The sequence below is a fragment of the Triticum dicoccoides genome, chromosome 2B (assembly GCF_002162155.2).
Source record: "Triticum dicoccoides isolate Atlit2015 ecotype Zavitan chromosome 2B, WEW_v2.0, whole genome shotgun sequence".
NCBI classification, from domain to species: domain Eukaryota; kingdom Viridiplantae; phylum Streptophyta; class Magnoliopsida; order Poales; family Poaceae; genus Triticum; species Triticum dicoccoides.
The window spans coordinates 421,715,060-421,736,872 of NC_041383.1; the positions used below are offsets into that span (position 1 = coordinate 421,715,060).

The 21,813-nt window shown below is 47.3% G+C and overlaps 1 protein-coding gene and 1 long non-coding RNA gene across 6 annotated transcripts; one reads left to right on the top strand and one right to left on the bottom strand.

Moving 5' to 3' along the window:
• Positions 1-670: 670 nt before the first annotated feature.
• On the top strand, positions 671-19,849 carry LOC119364009 (probable aldo-keto reductase 2). The gene is made up of 5 exons (XM_037629396.1): positions 671-1,036; positions 1,123-1,323; positions 17,182-17,354; positions 17,447-17,549; positions 19,240-19,849. Exons 1-5 carry the CDS (start codon positions 809-811, stop codon positions 19,576-19,578), a joined length of 1,044 nt encoding a protein of 347 aa, XP_037485293.1. The 5' UTR covers positions 671-808; the 3' UTR covers positions 19,579-19,849.
• Positions 10,245-15,424, bottom strand: LOC119364010. 5 transcript variants are annotated; one of them, XR_005174568.1, is made up of 6 exons: positions 14,410-15,424; positions 14,008-14,093; positions 13,476-13,612; positions 13,099-13,311; positions 12,891-13,011; positions 10,245-11,636 (listed from the first exon to the last, which is right to left on the bottom strand). It is a non-coding gene; the product is annotated as an uncharacterized LOC119364010 (long non-coding RNA). The 5 variants fall into 5 exon arrangements; XR_005174569.1 differs by having other exon boundaries at positions 10,245-10,764; positions 11,552-13,011; XR_005174567.1 differs by having other exon boundaries at positions 10,245-13,011; positions 13,099-13,268.
• Positions 19,850-21,813: the final 1,964 nt, after the last annotated feature.

A 21,813-nucleotide genomic window follows, 5' to 3' on the forward strand; every position in this document is an offset into this window, starting at 1 on the left:
CCGCCGTCCAAGTCCAAGCCAAGTCAATTCGAACGTTACACAGTGGTATTTAACTATCGAGCCCATTCTGGGCCATCATTCCACCTGGGCTTCTTCTTGGTTCGAGTGGGCCGCGCCGCGGGCCCGCTCGAAGCCTGGTTCCTTGCCATTTCTTCCTCGCTTGCCGGATCATGAACAGTATCTGAACCTGTTGCCGCCTGGTGACGATCTTCAGTATCCTGTGCTCGTGCGTCGCTGACATAGGCGTTCTACATGCCCTCTCCAGTGCTAGTATCCGAGACAGCAGTCTGATACGTAGATCATGACCACTGGCCTCTTTTGGTCTATATTGACAAATTGACTATTGCTTGTACAAGCTTGTGAGTTTTAACAAGTTTGCTTTGCTGAGACGGGGCTAAAGACTTCAACACCCTACAGACTAAACACTTTTATATTACAGGACAGAGGGAGTATTTTTTACTTCCGTAAAAGTGTGTTTTTAATGATAGATGATGTTTAATATCACCTTTGTCTCAAGTTACTTATTTTAAATTTGTCCCACTCGTGTCTACACAAATCTGAAGAAAAAAAAGGAACGTGCTAGTTTGCACGGTAAACGGATGAGACAGTCAACTGGAGGTGAAAACTGCCTTCTTTGCTTGTCCCGACACTGATGCCGCCATTCCACCAACCTCAGAAGTCAGAACATCTACACTCGCACAAAACAATAGAAAACTTAGAGAACGCCTAGCTGCTCCCATTTACGTCAGAGCCAGACCAAAACTATCCGGCAACACCCAAGACCAGCGGGGAGCACTACCTTACGATCATGGCGGCCGCTCCTGTCACGGTGGTGCCGCGCGTGAAGCTGGGCTCTCAGGGGATGAAGGTCTCGGCGCAGGGCCTCGGCTGCATGGGTATGTCCGCCTTCTACGGCCCGCCCAAGCCCGAGCCCGACATGGTCGCGCTCATCCACCACGCCGTCGCCGCCGGCGTCACCCTTCTCGACTCCTCCGACATCTACGGGCCGCACACCAACGAGATCCTCCTCAGCAAGGTCGGTTATATGCTGCAATCATGCTCAGATCTTTGATTTATGAACGCGCTCTAAAGGCGCTCGATGTAATGCTCTGCTCGTGACAGGCGCTGCTAGGGGGCGTGAGGGAGAGGGTAGAGCTGGCCACCAAGTTCGGCATCTCGTTCGCGGACGGCAAGCGGGAGGTTCGCGGGGATCCGGCCTACGTGCGGGCGGCGTGCGAGGGCAGCCTCAAGCGGCTCGGCGTCAGCTGCATTGACCTTTACTACCAGCACCGCGTCGACACCAGGGTGCCTATCGAGGTCACGGTGAGTCTCATGTCCCCGACTATTTTTTTTGGTTTTTTTTTTTGGAGTGATTTTTATATTTGTTGTGGTTATAGTTATGGATACGTACATACAAGTGGAGAGTGGGAACTGCTGGTGAGAGAACTCAAATTTCTTAGAACAGAGAGTGGGTTGGTGGAGCCGTGGAGGCTGGTTCACCGTGTGGAAAATGATTTGGTGCATCGATAATTGATTGATCGTGCACTAGGCATATATATATATATATATATATAGGTATAAGGGGTGCGACCGGTGTCCTGTCTCCTAAGACACACGTACAGAGGGAGACAAACACTACAGGTACTGCATATGAAACCCAGACCTACGTACATGTACACATGTTCAACATCCCCTGCGGTCGAAGCGTCGCCGGTGACGCAGAGACTGGACCGAAAGCCCTCGAATGTCGAGGTGGGTAGTCCCTTCGTCATAACATCGGCGAACTGCTGATCGGTGGGCACATGTAGAACCCGAACACGACCAAGTGCGACGTGCTCCCTGACGAAGTGGATGTCGAGCTCAATATGCTTCGTCCGTCGGTGATGGACAGGGTTGGCAGCAAGGTACACCGCGGAGACGTTGTCACAGTAGACAAGCGTGGCCTTGGTAACCTCACATAGCAACTCCTGAAATAGCTGTCGTAGCCAAGAGCACTCAGCGACGGCGTTGGCCACAACCTGGTACTCAGCCTCGACGCTCGATCGTGAGACCGTGTTGTCGTTTAGACGACCACGAAATCAGAGAGGGCCCGAGGTAGACACAGTAGCCGGAAGTGGAGCGTCGAGTGTCGGGACACCCAACCCAGTCGGCGTCGGAGTAGGCGACAAGGCTGGTGTCAGGTGATGTCGTCAGGGTGAGACCCATAGCTGTGGTGCCATGTATGTACCAAAGAATACGTTTCACCAGAGCCCAATGGGTGTCACGAGGAGCATGCATATGAAGGCACACCTGCTGGACAGCGTACTGAATGTCCGGACGCGTCAGCGTGAGGTACTGAAGCGCATCGACGATGGAGCGGTAGAAGGGAGCGTCGGACGCCGGAGAACCCTCGACGGCGGACACCTTAGCCTTCGTGTCGACAGGCGTGGGAGCAGGCTTGCAGTTAAGCATGCCCGCTCGCTCCAGAAGCTCGTAGGCGTACTTCTGCTGGTGCAGGAAGGAGCCAGTGGCCCGGCGCACGACCTTGATGCCGAGGAAGTAGTGGAGAGCCCCCAAGTCCTTGAGGGCGAACTCGGTGCCGAGGCAAGCTGTGATCTGTTGAAGAAGTGCTGGCGAGGATGCAGTCAGGATGATGTCGTCGACATACAGGAGGAGGTACGCAGTGGCGAGGCCCTGATGATAAACAAACAGGGAGGCATCGGACCGTGTGGACCGGAACCCCTGCTGCTGAAGGAAGGCCGCGATCCGCTGGTACCAGGCCCGAGGTGCCTGCTTCAACCCATAGAGAGAACGGGAGAGCAAGCACACATGGTCCGGATAGTCGGTGTCGACGAAACCAGTAGGCTGCTGACAGAACACCTGCTTGTCGAGATGGCCATGCAAGAAAGCATTAGACACATCGAGCTGGTGGACTGGCCAGGCGCGAGAAACAGCAAGCTAGAGGACAGAGCGAATCGTGCCCGGTTTGACAACCGAGGCGAAGGTGTCGGTGAAGTCCACGCCGGCGCGCTGGCGGAAGCTGCGCACCACCCAACGCGCCTTGTAGCGCTCGAGAGAGCCGTCGGGGCGAGTCTTGTGGCGGAATACCCACTTGCCAGTGATGACATTGGCACGGGGAGGCCGCGGGATAAGCTGCCACGTACGGTTGCGCTGCAGGGCGTCAAACTCCTCACACATCGCAGCTAGCCAGTTCGGATCCCGAAGGGCTGCACGAGCGGAGGTGGTGAGCGGAGACGACGCTGAGGTGGATGCGGCACACGCGTACTCGTCGGACGGGTAGCGCCTGCTAGGACGAAGTGTCCCAGTCCGAGCCCGAGTGACCGCACCGGTGAGGGATGCGGCCACGGCGACAGGGTCCGCAACGGCGGGGGCCGCGCCGACGGGGTCCGCAGCGACGGGGGCTGCTTGGGGGGCCGCAGTGACAGGGCCGCCGGCGTAGGGAGCGCGGGCAGGGCCGAGCCCAATGCGCGGCTGGACGGTCCGCCAAAGGTGGAGGCAGGGGCGAACCGCGCCGCGGGAGACGCCGAAGGTGACGGTACTTGCTGAAACGGGAACACCAGCTCATCAAAGTACACATGCCGCAAAGTGAAAACGTGGTGGGACACTGGATCATAGCACTGGTAACCTTTGGTGTTGTGAGGATAACCAAGGAAGATGCAAGGAAGTGACCGGGGAGCGGGTTTGTGAGGAGCAGTGGACGCGGTGCTAGGATAACAGAGACACCCGAAGATGCGAAGACCATCATAAGACGGAACCGCACCGAAGAGGAGCTGGTGAGGAGTGTAGTTCCAATGGGAATGACATGGGCGAATGTTAATAAGGAGGCTAGCGGTCGCGAGCGCGTCCGGCCAGAACCGAGGAGGCACATAGGAGTTGAAGAGCAATGTGCGGACACAGTCATTAAGAGTGCGAATGACGCGCTCGGCGCGACCATTCTACTGTGACGTGTAGGGACAGGTGAGGCGAAAGATGGTGTCGTGGGACGCAAGAAGATTGCGGACAACGATGTTGTCAAACTCCTTGCCGTTGTCAGTTTGCAAGGCGAGAATAGGACGACCGAACTGTGTGGTGACATATGAATAAAAAGCTGTGAGTGTGGCGAGAGCGTCGGACTTGCGACGGAGAGGGAATGTCCACACATAATGAGAAAAATCATCCAATATCACCAAATAGTATAAGTAGCCCCTGTTGCTTGCAACCGACGACGTCCAAACATCACTACGCAATAACTGAAACGGAAAGGTGGAAATGTTTGTAGACTCGCTAAAGGGAAGACGAACGTGCTTGCCAAGACGGCAAGCCTCACAAATGTGGTCGTCAACCTTATTACACGAGAAAGAAAAACTCTGAAGAATCTGACGCATAACGGTGGAGTTGGGATGACCGAGGCGGGCATGCCAAAGATCGACACTAGCGGCGAAGGCGGCGGGACGACGGGTGGTGGTGGTGCCGGAGGGATGCACCGGGTAAAGGTCGTCCAGGCTGTCACATCGGTGGACTACCGTCCGTGTACGGGCTTCCTTCACAGAAAAACCGATATCGTCAAATTCAACAGTGATAGGATTCTCACGAGCAAGGCGACAAACAGAAACGAGATTAGTGACTAAGTCAGGAGACACAAGAACATTAGACATATTGACAGGAGTAGAAGTAGAGGGAAATGACATATGACCGACATGTGTAATGGGTAGGGAGGAACCACTACCAACGGTGATGCGAGTGGGAGTATGAACGGGAGTGGAAGACGTGAGGTTACCGGGATGAGCAGTCATGTGAGCGGTGGCGCCTGAGTCCATGTACCAGTCACCTCCGCCACCGTAGTTACTTGGTGACGGAGCCGAGTGCAGAGCAGCGAGGAGGGCCGGATCCCATGGCGGTGGCACCTGGGGAGGGAGAAACCCTCCGTAGGCCGGCGCGGCACCGTAGGGAGGCGCGGGCGCGGGTGCGGCGCCGTAGCCGCTGTAGGGGGCGGCGTTCTGCGCGGTGAAGAGCGCCTGGTGGCTCGCCGGACGAGGCCCGAGGATGCTCGGAGCGGGAGCCCGCGGAACCGGCATCGAGTACGCGTGTACGACGCCCATCCACGGGTTGGTGCCGTAAGTCCAGGGCGGGGTGACCTGCTGCTGCTGCTGCTGACGAGGAGCCCCCCTTGCGCCTGTTTGCGCCCGCCCCCGCGGCGGTTGCCGCGGCGCCTGCCACCTTGCTGCGGCTGCTGGGAGGGAGCGGGGGGCGCGGGCGGGAGGGAGTAGAACCCCAGAGGCGCGGGGGGCGCCGACTGGTGGCGGGGCGCAGGCGCGGGAGGGGTGGCCGGTGGTGGGGTGCCATGCGAGGTGCCGTCGGCGAGGGCGTGGTGCTGCACGCGCTTCTTGACCCCCTTCATCCGACGCTCCTCCAATCGCAAGTATGCCACAAACTTGAGAAAGGAGGGCTCCATGATGAGGGAGAGGTTGGAGGCGGCGTTACCGAAGTCCTTGTTGAGGCCGGCGGTGAGCGTGCTGAGGAGGAGGTCGTCATCAACCTTGGCGCCGATGTCACGGAGCTCGTCCGCCAACGTCTTCAGGCGGCGGCAGTAGTCATCGATAGACTGATCATCCTTATGACAGTCAAAAAATTCTTGCTGCAAAAAAACGCGGCGCTGAAGCTTGTTGTCGGTGAAGAGACCGTTGAGCTTGACCCACACGGCGCGAGCGTCATCACCATCGCTCACGACCGTGTGAAACAGGTCCTTTGAGATGGTGGTAAAGAACCACCGGATGAGCGTGGCGTCGATCGTGGTCCACTCGGAGTCGCCCACCATGGCGCGGGAGTCGACGGAGCCGTCAACGTGATCCACGAGATTGTTCTCGCGGAAGAGCAGCGAGAAATACGCCTTCCACGCGAAGTACGTGGCGTCGGTGGCATTGAGGACGACGGGGACGCGGTCGTGGATGTTGATGTCGCGGATGTCAGCGGGGTCCGGCCCGGCGAAGGGGTTGTAGGAAGAGGAGCCAGACAAAGTCATGGCGGCATGGGAAGTCGAGCGAGGCTGGCGGCAGGAAGCAGTGCTAGCGGGCGATCGGGCGGGCGAGGCTGGCGGCAGGAAGCAGCGCTAGCGGGCGGGGCGATCGGGCAGGAGGGCGCTGGCGCGAGCGATCGGGCGGGCGGGCGCTGGCGTGGTGGGTGCGATCGGGATCGGGAAGCAGCGGCAGTTAGCGAGGCTGACAGAGGCAGGAAGCAGCGCTAGCGGGCGGGTCCGATCGGGATCGGAAGCAGCTAGGTAGGCGCTCGCGGAGGGAGAGGAAGGAGCGGCGGCCGGCGCGAGAGGTGCGCAGACGGCGGTGACTAGGTGGCGGCGACGGCGGCGGAAGCGAGAGGAAAACCTAAAAAACTGATACCATGTGGAGAATGATTTGGTGCATCGATAATTGATTGATCGTGCACTAGGCACATATATATAGGTACAAGGGGTGCGACCGGTGTCTTGTCTCCTAAGACACGTACATATAGAGGGAGACAGATACTACAGGTACTGCATACGAAACCCAGACCTACGTACATGTACACATGTTTAACACACCGGACGGTTGGTGTCTCCAATGCTGATCACCAAACTTCCCCTAAACGTTCGGACTGGCTTGTCCGGACATTTTGCCATCCAATGGTGTCCCTTAAACGCGCGTGGATGCGTGCAGATGTCCAAAATCCCACAAATCGGTAACAAACCCGGGGAAGGTTTGCGGGCGTCTGGACCTGTGCTACGTTTGCATCCGTCTACATGGGCCTACCCAAAACCCTTCCCGCACCTTCTGCTCCAGAAACCTCGCTGCGCATTTTCATGCCGCTCAGCGCGGATGCAGAGCGAATGAGACCGGACGACCGCCTACCCGAATTGATGTCAGCAGACGGACGTGACCGGAGGGCTGACTCCGTCGGCATTCACATTGACGTGTCAACCGAGAAACCTACTTCGGCCGCTGCGCCGCACTGAAGGGGCGTCAGTCTGCTTGCCCCGGCTATTTAAGAAGTGATAGAGGCGAGGGTCCCATCTTTCAATGAGATGATAACTATCGATTTGGTGAAGACGACTTTCACGATCCAACTACAAACGTGCACGATGTTGCGACTTGACAATTGCTAAACCAATCTCCTGAGGTTACTGACGATGCCGGAAGCATGATCAGCCTGACTTCGAAGGTCTATTCCTACAAACAATCGAAGAACGAGCAAGAATATGATAAAACAATATGAATATTGCAAATATATATGAAGTATTGATAAAAGTGGGGATCCGAAAGCGGTCTTGGCCTGGTCGTTGGACACAAACGAAGTACACGAAGTTGCAATGGCGAACTTTTGACTAAACAAATCCCAAGGAAAAAAGCTACTAGATTGATCTACTTATATAGGAGCAAGGGGTGGCGGCCAAGGAGTTGAGAGGACGTCCCAAGGCTATTGGGAATCGCTGCATGGAAAACAAAAAAATTTCTACGCACACACAATGATCTATCCATGGAGATGCATTGCAACGAGGGAGAGAGTGTGTGTACGTACCCTCGTAGACCGTAAGCGGAAGCGTTTCACAACGCAGTTGATGTAGTCAAACTTCTCTGCGCTTCAACCGATCAAGTACCGAACGCACGACACCTCCGCGTTCTGCACACGTTCAACTCGGTGACGTCCCTCGACCATTTCGAGACACCTCGTCATGTCCGTGATCTCATCCGGGACTCCAAACAACATTCGGTCACCAAATCACATAACTCATATAATACTATATCGTCATCGAACGTTAAGCGTGCGGACCCTACGGGTTCGAGAACTATGTAGACATGACCGAGACACCTCTTCGGTCAATAACCAATAGCGGAACTTGGATGCCCATATTGGCTCCTACATATTCTACGAAGATCTTTATCGGTCGAACCGTTATGACAACATACGTAATTTCTTTTGTCCATCGGTGTGTTACTTGCCCGAGATTCGATCGTCGGTATCTTCATACCTAGTTCAATCTCGTTACCGGCAAGTCTCTTTACTCGTTCCATATCACCTCGTGGCTAACTCCTTAGTCATTTGCTTGCAAACTTATGATGTGTATTACCGAGAGGGCCCAGAGATACCTCTCCGATACTTGGAGTGACAAATCCTAATCTCGATCTATGCCAACTCAACAAACACCTTCGGAGATACCTGTAGAGCATCTTTATAATCATCCAGTTACGTTGTGACGTTTGATAGCACACAAGGCATTCCTCCGGTATCCGGAGTTGCATAATCTCATAGTTGAAGGAATATGTATTTGACATGAAGAAAACAATAGCAATAAAACTGAACGATCATTATGCTAAGCTAACGGATGGGTCTTGTCCATCACATCATTCTCCTAATGACATGATCCCGTTATCAAATGACAACTCATGTCCATGGTTAGGAAACCTTAACCATCTTTGATCAACGAGCTAGTTTAGTAGAGGCTCACTAGGGACACGGTGTTTGTTTATGTATTCACACATGTATTAAGGTTTCGATCAATACAATTTTAGCAAGAATAATAAACCTTTATCATGAATAAGGAAATATAAAATAACAACTTTATTATTGCCTCTAGGGCATATTTCCTTCAAAGGCAGCCTAAAACTAACCCTAGGTCGTACAAGGCCCATGGGCTCAAATGAAGGTGACGCAACACCTTTGGACTTGTAGTTTGACTCGGATTCTGCTGCAGCGTCGGACTGTTTCGACAATATCTCCCGCCCCGAACAAATTTGAAGGTGAATCCAATTGGGTTGGAAAGTGCACAAAATAAACTTGCCAACAAAAAATCACCCAATTAAGAGTCCGGATGCAAAAGTTGTTGGCGTTTTGAGTCAGGTATGTCTGTGCAGTCCGAATCTGAGTCCAGAATGTGGGGGACTTGCACTCTATCTTCTCTTGGGCCAAAAGTGACGCGAGAGTACTTCTTGAACAACATCAAATCATTTTCTTTTCCCTTGTCTTCACACGTAGTTCGTACAAGTGTTCAACAAGTCTGCATTTAGGCATGAAATAAAAATAGGTGAAGTATTTTTGTTTCGGATAACATAAATAAATTATTGCATAATTCTTATAACAAATTACCTCACAAACATCATGTATGCAATATTTTTGGTCGTATCCAAAGTAGCCATGTCCTTATCAAGCAGGCTGGCTTGCCGACCAACCCCATCTTCTCTCCTCTCCTCACACCGCCGCCTCACCTGTCCTCTCCTCTCCTCCGCACACCGTGATACGGAAGTCCGACAGAGGCTGGTTCTCAGTGCTAGCCGGTGGATCCGATGGAGGGAGCTTCGGATCGTGGTGCCGCCGCCCACGGTCTCCGGGGCTACCGTCCTCCACCGCTCCGTCAGTGAAGGAGGACGTCGTGATCCCGTTTGTGTTTTTGGAGTGGTTTCTATATTTGTTGTGGTTATGGTTATGGACTAGAAGGGTTGGACGCGCTTTCCTGTACTGTTGATGTTGTTGGATTTTCATATTTTTTTACTCCATCTATTTCAAAATATAAGGTGTATTAGTTTTTTGAAAAGTCAAACCTCTTTAAGTTTGACCACATTTTTGTATAAATGTATCAATATCCATAATATCAATTGGATTTATAGATTCATCATGAAATGAATCTTCATATTTTGTTTATTTAGTTTTTGGGGGTGTCCATATTTTTGGCTCAAAGTTAAAGAAATTCGACTTTTCAATAAACTAATACACCTTATACTTTGGAATGGAGGGAGTATCTGGTTTGATCAGTGGGGAAGATGATGGAGTGTGTTTTTTATTAATACTAGTTGACCCGTTGCGCCAAATGGCGCAGTGACCCGCTAAAGCCATGTTGTCGATGAAAATAATTTCATTTCGTAAAGACATATTCGATATTGATAGTCAGAAAGCCCATTTGTTAAACCATGCTATATTGAAAATATGTTTATCACATTGCGAAATCCAAATTAAAAAAATTGTATAGCCCATTGCGGCAAAAAATTATATTTGTATAACATGACCCGTTGCACCAAATGGTGTGGAGTCCCATTTAAAATCATGTACTCGTTAAAAGTATTTGCATTCTTTCAGTAACTGTGTTTGAGCAAGGTATGAACTTAGTAAAATTTTAATTGATTGTGTGTTTAAGCTCACATAAAAGGCAAGATGGCAACAACAGAGTACAATTGTATCATGTGCAGCATCAGCCAAAATTAGTTAGCTTATAAATTGTTTGAAGGGTATCAAGCATTTCAGAGTAGTTTATCCCACATCTCATTCTCCTAGAAAATGAGCCCAAGCGGCCATCAACAAAAATACAATTGTTTTGATACAACAACGGTAAGAGAAATGAGTAACCATCAAAGAAATAAAACGTTTAAATTGGTTTTTTAACCATGAAGGAGAGTTGCATGTAAACTTTATAGAAGGTCAACGTCAAGGAACAACATGTTGACATACTCACCCTGCTCGCTCTCGGTTCTGGTCATCGGTCCGGGTAATCAACTCCTGACCAACGCCTTCAGCAACTACCATGACAGCATGCCCCTTCTTCTTTATCCTTTCATACAGGAACTCAAACAGGCCTTCCTTCCATTACAACGTGGAAATCAATCTCAGGATTCAAGCAGCAGTCAACATCTCGGCTGCTCAGAGGGGAGTAATGTGGCCCGTGCTCCTGCTCATAAGTATGACAAGACCGATGCCATTCACAGCTCTCACAGCCCCCACATGTGCCGCGTTGATCGCCTACTTAGCAATTTATAAAGAGCCTACGCACTGCACTCAACAACGCAGTTCAACATATGAAACTAAGCAACTAATCTACGAAAAAGTGTTTGCTTGTCTATATACATTCGTATGTAGTCCTTATTGAAATCTCTAAAATGAGTTATATTTAGGAGCGGAGGGAGTACATGCTAAGATAAAACAACACCAATGCTATTCTGGACTTTATTTATTATGACAGTGAAATCCAGAATAAAATACAAACCAAGAGAATCATTGTACCTTGATGCAGTTAAATACAATGTCAAGCTCACATACATTCTTGGAGCACCTAATCAATGTTTCAACAAAAACTGCGACACGAAGATTAGTTGATCTCCTCAAAGAGGTGGTCATAGAAGAATCTTCGTGACAAACAGAGGAGAAAGAAGATGAACAATTCAATAAGTGTTAGTGCAGTGAATTGTGTGTACGCATACACTGTAAGACGCTGCGGACCAGTTCCTAATGCTTCTCTCGGCCTTGCAGTCATCGGTTAATCCGTGAGCAGGAGAACAAAGAAAGACAAAGCGCAGAGCTTAATCACTAAGGCATTTCATCAAGCACGTAAAGATCTAAAGATGAAGCGGTTCTGGATTTGGGTTGGGAAATTGGCCGAGCAATTATGACCAGGTTGCAGGAATAAGTCCTTGCCAACATGTAAATTATCGAGTCAATAGTAAATGGTCTAGAATTAATGCTAACCAGTTCGGCATAGAAAATACTTCCGTAAATAACCTGCCCTATTTAAACAAACAAATTAGTAATCTGTTATTAATCCAGGACAAAGTGAAATTACCTGAGGGGCTATGTCCATCTTCCACAGCCCATCTTCCACATATGGTGTAATTAACTTCCCTGCAATCTTGGATACATTCTGAAACCTGCAGAAACATATATCCAAAGTCATGCTGGTTCTCATGGTACGCGGAACAATCAAGCTAAACGCCTATGTGATGAATCTTTTTATAAGCAAGTTCACGAAATGTTGCAGAAAGAAAAGGAGGAAATGAACCGTTACACACAAACACATACTCAACATCAGCTCAACTGTACCATGAAAAGGCAACCATTCCTAAATTCATCCTAGCTAAAACAAGCATGAGTTTGAACTAATAAAGATGCAGTCAAGCGACACAACAACGAAGGAGAAAAAGAAGAGAATAACATAGTCCGGAGGTGGAGCAAGTAAGATGGTACGCTGCGCCTCAACTGTTGATGACTAATTCATTCTTGTCAGATAATCTCTTCGAGACAAAGCCTGCATCCATTCTGTCTTCAGCCCACAATCCTAGAAAGTGGGTTTCCTTTTAATCCATTTTATGTTTTTTTGGGTATGTTTTCTCATCATTATAATGATCCACTTGGAGGATCCCAGTAACTACAACAGTCACCTTTAGCTTTTTTAAACACCACTGTTGATTTTTAACCCAACACCACTAATACAGCAAAGGTAGATCAGATTACCAGAAAGATCTATATGAGCAACAAGATCATTTCTAGATTTCAGAAATTATTACTCCCATACTACCATTCAATTAAAGTTAACCTATAGCCTGTGACTCGAGTCAGATTGTGAAACTCTCTGAAATCTCTTCATTTGTTACGACTATCCATATGGTGATGCAAACAACATAAATTTGCAGCCAAATAGTACATATCATTAGAACTCTTGTAGCAGAAGAAAACAGGGGAAACACAGCTGAACTCTACAGTGTAGTTCATCATGTGCTGCAAGATGGAGAACACGACTAAAGAGGTCAGGCTCCCTGAGCACGATGTGGGCGCGGACCTGGCAGCGTCCGTCGCGTCCGACACCACGATGTCGCAGGTATCCAAGAAAATCCGAAGGAAATCAGTGAACACTAATGATCACAAGAAGTGCATACCAAATCCATAGTTTTGATATATAACTATATAAGACAAGATTATTTTTTGCATGCAACTGTATCTTATTGCATAGCAAAACTTTTCTATTATTCATTATGAAGGAATTTATTTAGCCTAACATCTTAATACTTCCAAGGTTTTAACAAAAGAAGAACATACAGTTTAGGAGTGAATGAACTACATGAGTATGAGAAAACATTGATACCCCCATTACCACATACAGATAAACTTCATGATCCAGTACGCACCACACGATCGCCAATAGCTCCTTGGCTTCTCTTATTGGATTGACAACATCTTAATTTTGAGCTGCAACATCACATACATGGCAAGCTGTGTCACCTACCTCAACGCTTCTTGAGATTATACCTGCAGCGAACGATTCCGTTAACTTGCAATCCAATGAAAGTGCTGAAATAAGTTGTCTGACTTTAATAAACAGCAAGATACATCTACCTCTTGTGCGTCTTCAGAGGTTCCTTGGTTGATTTTGCCATGGTAGGATCAGCACAAATGGTAGCATTTACCTTCTTGTGCAGTTCTTCCATGTCATCAGCCGCAATCCCCTTCTTGATGTACTCACTAAAGTGAAATTGTTACTTCTCAGGTACCGCATCAGCTATTGACTGAAATAACGGTAGGGCAGAAGTTAAAATAAGATTCAGTAACCTGTTCAGAAATAAGAACAAAGTACACTATTTTAGGATTCTTTTATATGGATGAATCAGGCTCAGATATCTTTCAAAAAGAATTCACAAACACAACAACGATAGCCCAGGGGAATGAAGAAATGGCATTATAATAATACCACAAGGACAATGGATCCAACTCACCTTCATGTAGTCTGCAACATGATCTTCATAAATGTAGTTGCGGTGAATCTCAGTGTCCAGCTGCTTCTCATCCTTCTTGAAGCCAACAAATCTCTTGTCACTGTGCGGAATATCAAGGCCACCATCCCCAAAGCCCCCTGCAGCAGCACACAGACTGAAGCAGGCCTCAAACTGATAAATTGTATGTTTCCCTTAATAGCTTAGAACCCTCCTAAATAGAATAAAAGAAACACACCAACACCAGGCAATAAATTGAGTCCAAGATTAGGCATACTCCATCAGTGAGCCTGCCGCAAAGCAATTGATCAAACAACATTGTAAGTAAGCTAAAATGTTTACTATTTAGATTTCTAACCTATCAAACAAAATCATCAATCGTGCATTCAAGATCTGTAGGTAAACAAAAGAAAGGAAACTTTTCACCACAAATCTCATCTAGCCATCACAAATCATAGCATCGGAATAAGAGAACAAAGTTTAGCAAAGGGACAAAAAAAATTATAAAGCACTACAGTCTACAACAACAGCTCACCATGGCAATCCTGGAAAGGAAGACTTGTAAGTGTAGAAGAGGTATGTGAAACCCTATCCGCCCGATCTTCCTACTCTTCGTCGCAACTGCAGATGGAAAGAAAAGAAATGCACTGTACAAATCTCAGATTTCATACATCCAATTTTTTTTGCAAAAAAGGCAAAATAAAAAAAATCTCAGAACTAAAACCAACTGATATAACTGCGTGGGTGCAAATAGTTCTGCATACTGGACTATGGTTGTGTTGGCATTTGGAATATATATATTCCACTTTCAGTGATATGTGTACATGAAAAACTTCTCCATGTAGGTGTAGTCCATAGATAAGCTAAATCCCTGGAATACCTACCAATTTAATATACATGCCTGAATGAAGCTGCAGATGAGGAGGTGAAGGCAAACCTGAACCGCTTCGGCATCCTTGTTTCTGCTGTGCCGGGAAGGGGAGGGTTGCGGTGCGCAGGAGATGCATGGAGTCCCCATTGTGCACCTGTTGAGGCCCCGGCACCACCGCGCGAGCTGCCATCCGCCCACTGCACATGCTCCTCAAGGAAGAGGTGGAGCGCAGCCTGCCGTGCCTCGCGCCCGAGCCCCACCCTCCTCGTAGGTCCTGATTCAGGAGCGGATCGAGCCACCACCAACCTTCAGGTCGCGCCCTACCTCGCCGGGGCAGGCCAACGCCGACCGTTGACCCTCTCACGTCCGCTGTCGCGCCTCCCTCCCATCTTTCCTCTCTCTTTCTCCCTCCTCTCCTTCCATCTTTCTTTCCCTCTCATCTTCTCTCTCTCTCTTGTAGATAGAATCCTTCTCCTTCCTTCCCTCTCCCCCTCTCATCTTCTATCTCTCTTCTGCAGATCGAATCCTTCTCCTTCCTTCTGGTCGATAATGTCTAGTTGAGATCTTCCTCCAGCGGCTTCCTCGCAACCAGGGCGGCGCCCCCATCGCCTGGGCCTGGGGCGGACGAAGAGGGCTATGCCTCAGAGAGGACGACGAGAGGGATGACGAGACAGGTGGGCGACGGGTCAAAGCGACACAGGAAAAGGTAACAGACGAGTCAGAAGAAAAAGAAGCCACCAGTATGGCTCACGACGCGACGCGGCATGGCGATGGCGTCCCTCCTCGCTCCATACGCGACACGAGCCAATCCAAACGCGGGAGGCCACGCGCACACATAAAAGCAAGAGGCAGGACAATGACGCGCGGGACCAAGGAGAAGCCAGCCCCACCTGCAATGTCACCGACGAGCGAACCACAGGGGCGAGCGGGATGCATATCGCGTAAATCACGTGTAGCGCCCACGACGCACGCATGCGGGAAAAAGGCTCACCCAGCCAATCGGCTGAGAGACCGAGCCCACAGGTCATGGTCTGCCGAGAACTCACCGCATGGTCAAAACGAGAACCAATGAAGATCCAACGTCAACCAACACAAAAACAGTTTGACCAACGGCCAACGGTCCAGACCGAAGCAAATCGAGGTACAGCCGAGGAGACGAGTTGGCTAGCATCATTATATGTTAAAATAATATGCTGTTTTGGTGTGTTCTTTTGCGGTGTGATTTTGTGTTGTCTGCTAATCAACTCATACTTATGTGGCGAAATTTTATGCGGCTGCATGTATTATATTGATGCTTCTTTTTTCTAGGCGATGAGAGGGTGCCTGGGATTGATATGTTTTTATAGGCCAGTTGCTTCTGATTGATTGAAAAATTATTGATCCAGTGAAAATCATGAACCAAATCCAGTATTGAATTTCTCAATAAAATAAGAGAGCTCCAAAATTAGAAAGCCTAGCGAATTAAAATAATTGAGTGAGAGATTGTTGACCCAGTCAAAATTGGTGACCCAGGGACGCCGATAAGTGTCACATGTGTGGGCGTTAGGGTGTCTGCCCACACATTTTGTGTGGTGTATAAGAGGAACAACCCACACACCTACGTGTGGGCAAAACAAGTAATGCCCACACACCTCTTTTTCCCCCTCCCGATCCCTCTCACACGCGTGCGTGTGGGCGAAGTAGATAACGCCCACACGCCCCGTATGTCAGGCCTCGTACCTCGTGGTCCCGCACGCCACGCGTGGCAGTCACCGCGTGCCCGCAGTTGCCATGGTCCAGACCCTCGTCCATGTTCGTTTAACTGCAGTTGCCATGTCACTGAACTACGGTTGCCATGTCGGACAACCGCAGTTGCCATGGTTGCTCAACTGTAGTTGCCATGTATGGTCTGGTCTATTGTAGTTGCCATGGTTTCAAAACTTTAGGAGTTGCCACATACTAACACTAGGCAGTTGAGAGAGTTGCCATGTGCTCACAAGTATGCTAGGGCAATTGCCATGTAAAAGGAAGAGTTGCCCATCTGCTTACGTGCACGCTAGGGCAGTTGCCTTGTACCATGCAAAAACACATAGCAACTCGGTAAAAGAGAGTTGCCATCTGCTTACGTGCACACTAGGCAGTTGCCGTGTACCCTGCAAAACACATGGCAACTCGGGTAAAAAAGAGAGTTGCCACCTGCTTATAAAGCACACTAGGGCAGTTGCCATGTGCAATGCAAAACACAAGGCAACTAGCAGCTTGGGTGTGGGAGAGGAGACGGGCGTGTGGGCGAGATGGCAAATGCCCACACACTAGCCCTTGTGCGTGCGTGGAAAGTGGCGTGTGGGCAAACTGCTGAACGCCCACACACCAGCCCCTCCCGTGCGGTGAAACGACCGTGTGGGTGACCGGATGAATGCCCACACACCAGGCCAATCCTACGTGTCACTAGAAACATGCCAAGATTCGTGCGCTCACGAACGGACGCAGATCCACGCGTGTGGGCGAGATGCAAACGCCCACACGTGTGGGTGTTAACATTTCCGATTCTAAATTGGTGACCTCAATTAAATGAGAGGCCTTCAATCCTAAGGAGCTTAGTGATATATATAGTGGATACGTACATACAAATGGAGAGTGAAGACTGCTAGTGAGAGAAGTCAAATTTCTTAGAACAGAGAGATGGTTGGTGGAGGCTGGTTCACCGGACGGTTGGTGTCTTATGGGCTTATGGATGTCCTTTATCTGTACACACAACTGTCGGACTCGTCCTTATGTTCAAATTTGTTATGTTGTTATTTGATGTGAGCCATGCCTTTTTTTTATGTTGCCAACTAAATTTACTTGCCACCTTATTAGGTTGGAGAACTCAAGAAGCTTGTCGAAGAAGGAAAAATAAAATACATCGGATTATCTGAAGCATCCGCATCAACAATCAGGAGGGCTCATGCTGTTCATCCTATCACTGCAGTTCAGATGGAATGGTCACTGTGGTCTAGAGATGTCGAAGAAGACATAATTCCAACTTGCAGGTATTATACAAAAACCAGGGATCCAGGGCATTTTGTTTGCTGAAAAGTCATGCGCTTTATTTTATCATAACCATTTTACTTGTAAATTCCAGAGAACTTGGAATTGGAATTGTTGCTTACAGCCCACTTGGTAGAGGATTCTTCTCTAAAGGAGCAAAATTGGTTGACTCACTATCAGACCAGGACTTCCGCAAGGTGACTTCCCATGACATTGTGGTTGCAACTTAGTTCTTCATTGTCATGAGATTTCTAAATGTGCAACGATCCAAATATTATGCTTATGCATGATGGGAATGATCCTCATTCCCTTGATCCTATGGAAACTTTTTTAAAGCATTGCCTTGCAAAAACTAGTTGTTTTGGACATATATCTAGTCAAACTCCAATACTTGTGGTACTGATATCTTACCCGATAAATTGTCGATGTACCACTACAAAGGTAATTGTTAATGTATCACTTCAAACACGGTAATTCCTATGGTACCATTGCAAAGATGTCAAATAGGGGTGACCATGGTAAAATGGACATATTGCCCTTATAAGAAATGAATATTTTTTTCAATAAGTTCAAACGGCGCACTTCTGTGATTGAAATTTTTGAAAAGAAATTCTTGGGTGTCTATTATTAGACGAATAGCAACTAGCAAGCCTGCAAATTTTAGACGAAAATATGTTATTTTGTGGTATATATGAAAAATAAATTAGTTATTACGATGGGTGTTGTTTCACACCCTATTTATTTATTTACGATGTACAAACGGGCACTGTTTTTCAGAATTTGCAAGTCCACAATCAACATCTACGATATTCTCCAGATTTTGAAAAATCTTGTCGCTGTGTTTTGTATTGATCTCATGCACAAGGAGTTCATCTAGAAGTCCGAAATAATGCAGAAGGGTGAACATTATATTTCAACACCCCCTCACGTCTAGCCTGCTCCTAGCCTTAGACATGGGATCAGTGTAGGCTGCAATTATTTTTATTCAAAAGTGTGTTTGTCAGGCCTTGAACTTGCAACCTCTTGGCTCCGATACCATATTGAATTCACGAACCAACCAGTTCATACAAAGTCTGAACTGATGGTGCATGGTGGACAATATATTTCAACATTTAGTACCTTATTATTTCCACCTTGGGGGTAGTTTAGGTATCCCTCAAAATATTGGGTACCAATGATAAATTGAACCTGTTTCACCTCTTTGCAAAGGTACCACAGCAATTACCATGCTTGCATTGATTCACGGTCTATTCTCTACTCTCTAGGAGCACTAGCACATCATTTGTTGTGATACACACTTTCCGGGTAGTGTTGTCTCCCTTTAAGGTTACCTCATGTAATCAATTTACTCTAGTTATTCGTGATGCAACGCTGTGTGACAAATATTAGTAGTCTACTACCTGGTATTACAGTGTGTCCGCTCTTGTACTCTGTCACTCCGATGATTGCTCTTTTGTTCCCTGCTCCTTAGCACTTCTGCCTCCCTATCTGTCATTTTCCCTGGGGGCAGTAGCTGTTACTCTATTGCTGGCCTTGTGTTGTGCCGAAAGTTTTGGTAACTGGCCGGTATTTTTGGTTATCGGTCAGTTACCGGCCTTACTGGTGAGCCCCGATAAATGGTCATACCAGAGAGGGGGGAAATGCCGCTTTGACTGTTCATGCAAATTTGACAATTTTTGTCAACTAGCATTTGAACTTGTCAAGCTACTGGTAACAAAGTATACTATAATAAAAATGCTGCGAGGACCATATCGTTGTCTAAAATCACAGTTTTTTTGTGAACTGGCATGAGTGTACATACAAGACTTGTCCATTTCTGCTATAAAATGAAAGTGGAACTTGTACTACCAGTTTGATCTTGTACTGATTAACTTTATACTTCTACAGAATTTACCTAGATTTCAACCAGAGAGTCTCGAGAAGAATGCCCAGATATTTGAGCGTGTTGACGCGATGGCGACAAGAAAAGGATGCACACCATCACAACTTGCCTTGGCTTGGGTTCACCACCAGGGTAGCGATGTCTGCCCCATACCTGGCACAACAAAAATCGATAATTTCAACCAAAATGTGGGAGCATTAGCTGTGAAGCTCACACCAGAGGAAATGGCTGAACTCGAATCTTACGCGGCTGCAGGTGATGTTCAGGGTGACAGGTACCCTCCAATGGCTAGTACTTGGAAGGAGTCTGAGACCCCTCCATTGTCATCTTGGAAAGCTGAGTAGCCAGTTTCAGCTCTTCAAAAACTACACTGTTTACTTCTAATGAGAAGGTAAAAGAAGGGTATAGTTGAACCCAGGATTTTGTTTTCCGTTTCTGCAGATGCATGTATTATGTATATGAACTCAGCTGTGATGTGTGTATTTTATGCTTGGTTACCGATTTACCCCCGCTTAAAACAATGTCATTGCTACCAAGGCTTCTGTATTGTATTGACCAACAAAAGCTTGATATTAATATATTGGCAGAACGAACAACCTTGTTTAAATTATGTAATTAAACCGTGGACAGAGTATGTGCAGTGGTGGAGAGAGCAACATTGGTTACCGTAGATAGTTCAACCTACTAAGTTTCATAGACAACCCCATGATAAAGAATTGTCTAGTAAAGATGAAATTATTGGTCTTGCTTCTATTACAGTTTCTCCTACCGATCCTTTAGAACAATATCTGGTAGACTAAGAAAATAATATGTATATGAATGAAAGAAATGAAATAGATGAATTATTCTTTTAAAAAGCACACATCCTTAAACACAATTTGCCTGTTGAAACTTTGGAAGATCCTCTCCCACCTAAGAGTGATTTTGTGTTTGAATTAAAGAAATTGCCTGATACATTAAAGTGTGCTTATCTTGATGAAAAGAAGATATATCCTGTTATTGTCAATGCAAACCTTTCAGAGCATGAAGAAAAGAGATTACTTAAAACTCCGAGGAACCATCGTGCTGCTATTGGATATACTCTTGATGATCTTAAGGGCATTGGTCCGATTTATGCCAGCACAAGATTAATATGAAGCCTGATGCTAAATTAGTTGTTGATCATCAACGCCATCTGAATACTAAAATGAAGGATGTGGTAAGAACTGAAATATTAAATCTTAGACCGAAGCATGCATCTATGGTATTAAGCTCATGATGAACAGAGTAACGCAAGCAAGATGTCATAATCTAGATAGAATAAAACCAAGCAATATGATTAAACCCCATCGTTTTGCCCTTAGTGGCAACAGTACAAATACATGCTTCGCTACCCCTTCTGTCATGAGGTGAGGACAACGCAAGATTGAACACACTACAAAGCACCTCTCCCGCTGAAGATAAATCAATCTAATAGGCAAAACGAAATGGATAGATAATATAAATCTATAATAATCATGCATAATAAAGTCTAGAAAAGACTTAGTTACTTTCAATGAATAATCTGATCATAAACCCACAGTTCATCGGATCCCAACAAATACACCGTAAAAGAAAATTACATCGAATAGAACTCCAAGGAGAACATTGTATTGAAGATCAAAGAGAGATCTAGTTAATCACCGTGGACCCCTAGGTTTGTGGTAAACTACTCACACATCATCAGAGGTGCAGAAATGTTGATGTAGAAGTCCTCCGTGATCGATTCCCCCTCCACAGAGTACGAGAAAAGGCCTACTGATGGGATCGCGGAAGAATAGAAGGTTGCGGCGGCGGAAAAATTGTTTCATCTGGCTCTCTTGGGTTTTTTGAATATTTGAGAATTTATAGCGCTGGAATTAGGTCAGAGAGAGCCACGAGGGGGCCACAAGGCATCAAGGCGTGTCCTGTTGCCTTGCCGTCTCCTCATAGGTCTTCTGGTCCCCCCTCGAAGCTTCTAGGGTTTCTTATGTCCAGAGAAAAATCATCAAAAAGTTTTGTAGCATTTGGACTCAGTTTGGTTCAGATTTTTTGTAAAACTAAAAACAAGCAGAAAACAACAACTAGCACTAGGCACCGAGTAAATAGGTTAGTCCCCCAAAATGATATAAATTTCATATAAAGTATCCAAGATTGATAATATAATAGTATGAAACAATAAAAGTTATAGATACGTTGGAGACGTATCAGAATCTTTCTTTTGAACTCGTGTGGATTTTCACTCAGATCCGACAATGCCTTTCTATTTCACAGATTGCCGGAGATCCCACCGTTGGACCGCAATGAAATTTTACAGGTTTGTTGTAGACTCAATTTCACACAATCCAACCTAAGGGATCGGTGAAACAGTGTTTGAGGAGGCGGGCCTGACGCAAATGATTCCAGCTTTCATATTTTCAACACAGCAGTGCAAGAGCAATGTTGATGTTGAGCTCCCGAGCTCCATGCACAATTTTTCTCATGATCCTAGATTGAAATGATGTTTTGATGAATACATTCATTCGATATCTAACTAACCTACATAGGGGGGCGTTCCCGACTTGGATGATGTGGACCATGAG

Excerpts from the sequence above, each read along its gene's own strand:
- LOC119364009 (XM_037629396.1), top strand. The coding sequence starts at position 809 with ATGGCGGCCGCTCCTGTCACGGTGGTGCCGCGCGTGAAGCTGGGCTCT. Across the intron at positions 1,324-17,181 it reads GGGTGCCTATCGAGGTCACG|GTTGGAGAACTCAAGAAGCT; the intron begins GTGAGTCTCATG and ends CCACCTTATTAG. Across the intron at positions 17,355-17,446 it reads GACATAATTCCAACTTGCAG|AGAACTTGGAATTGGAATTG; the intron begins GTATTATACAAA and ends TGTAAATTCCAG.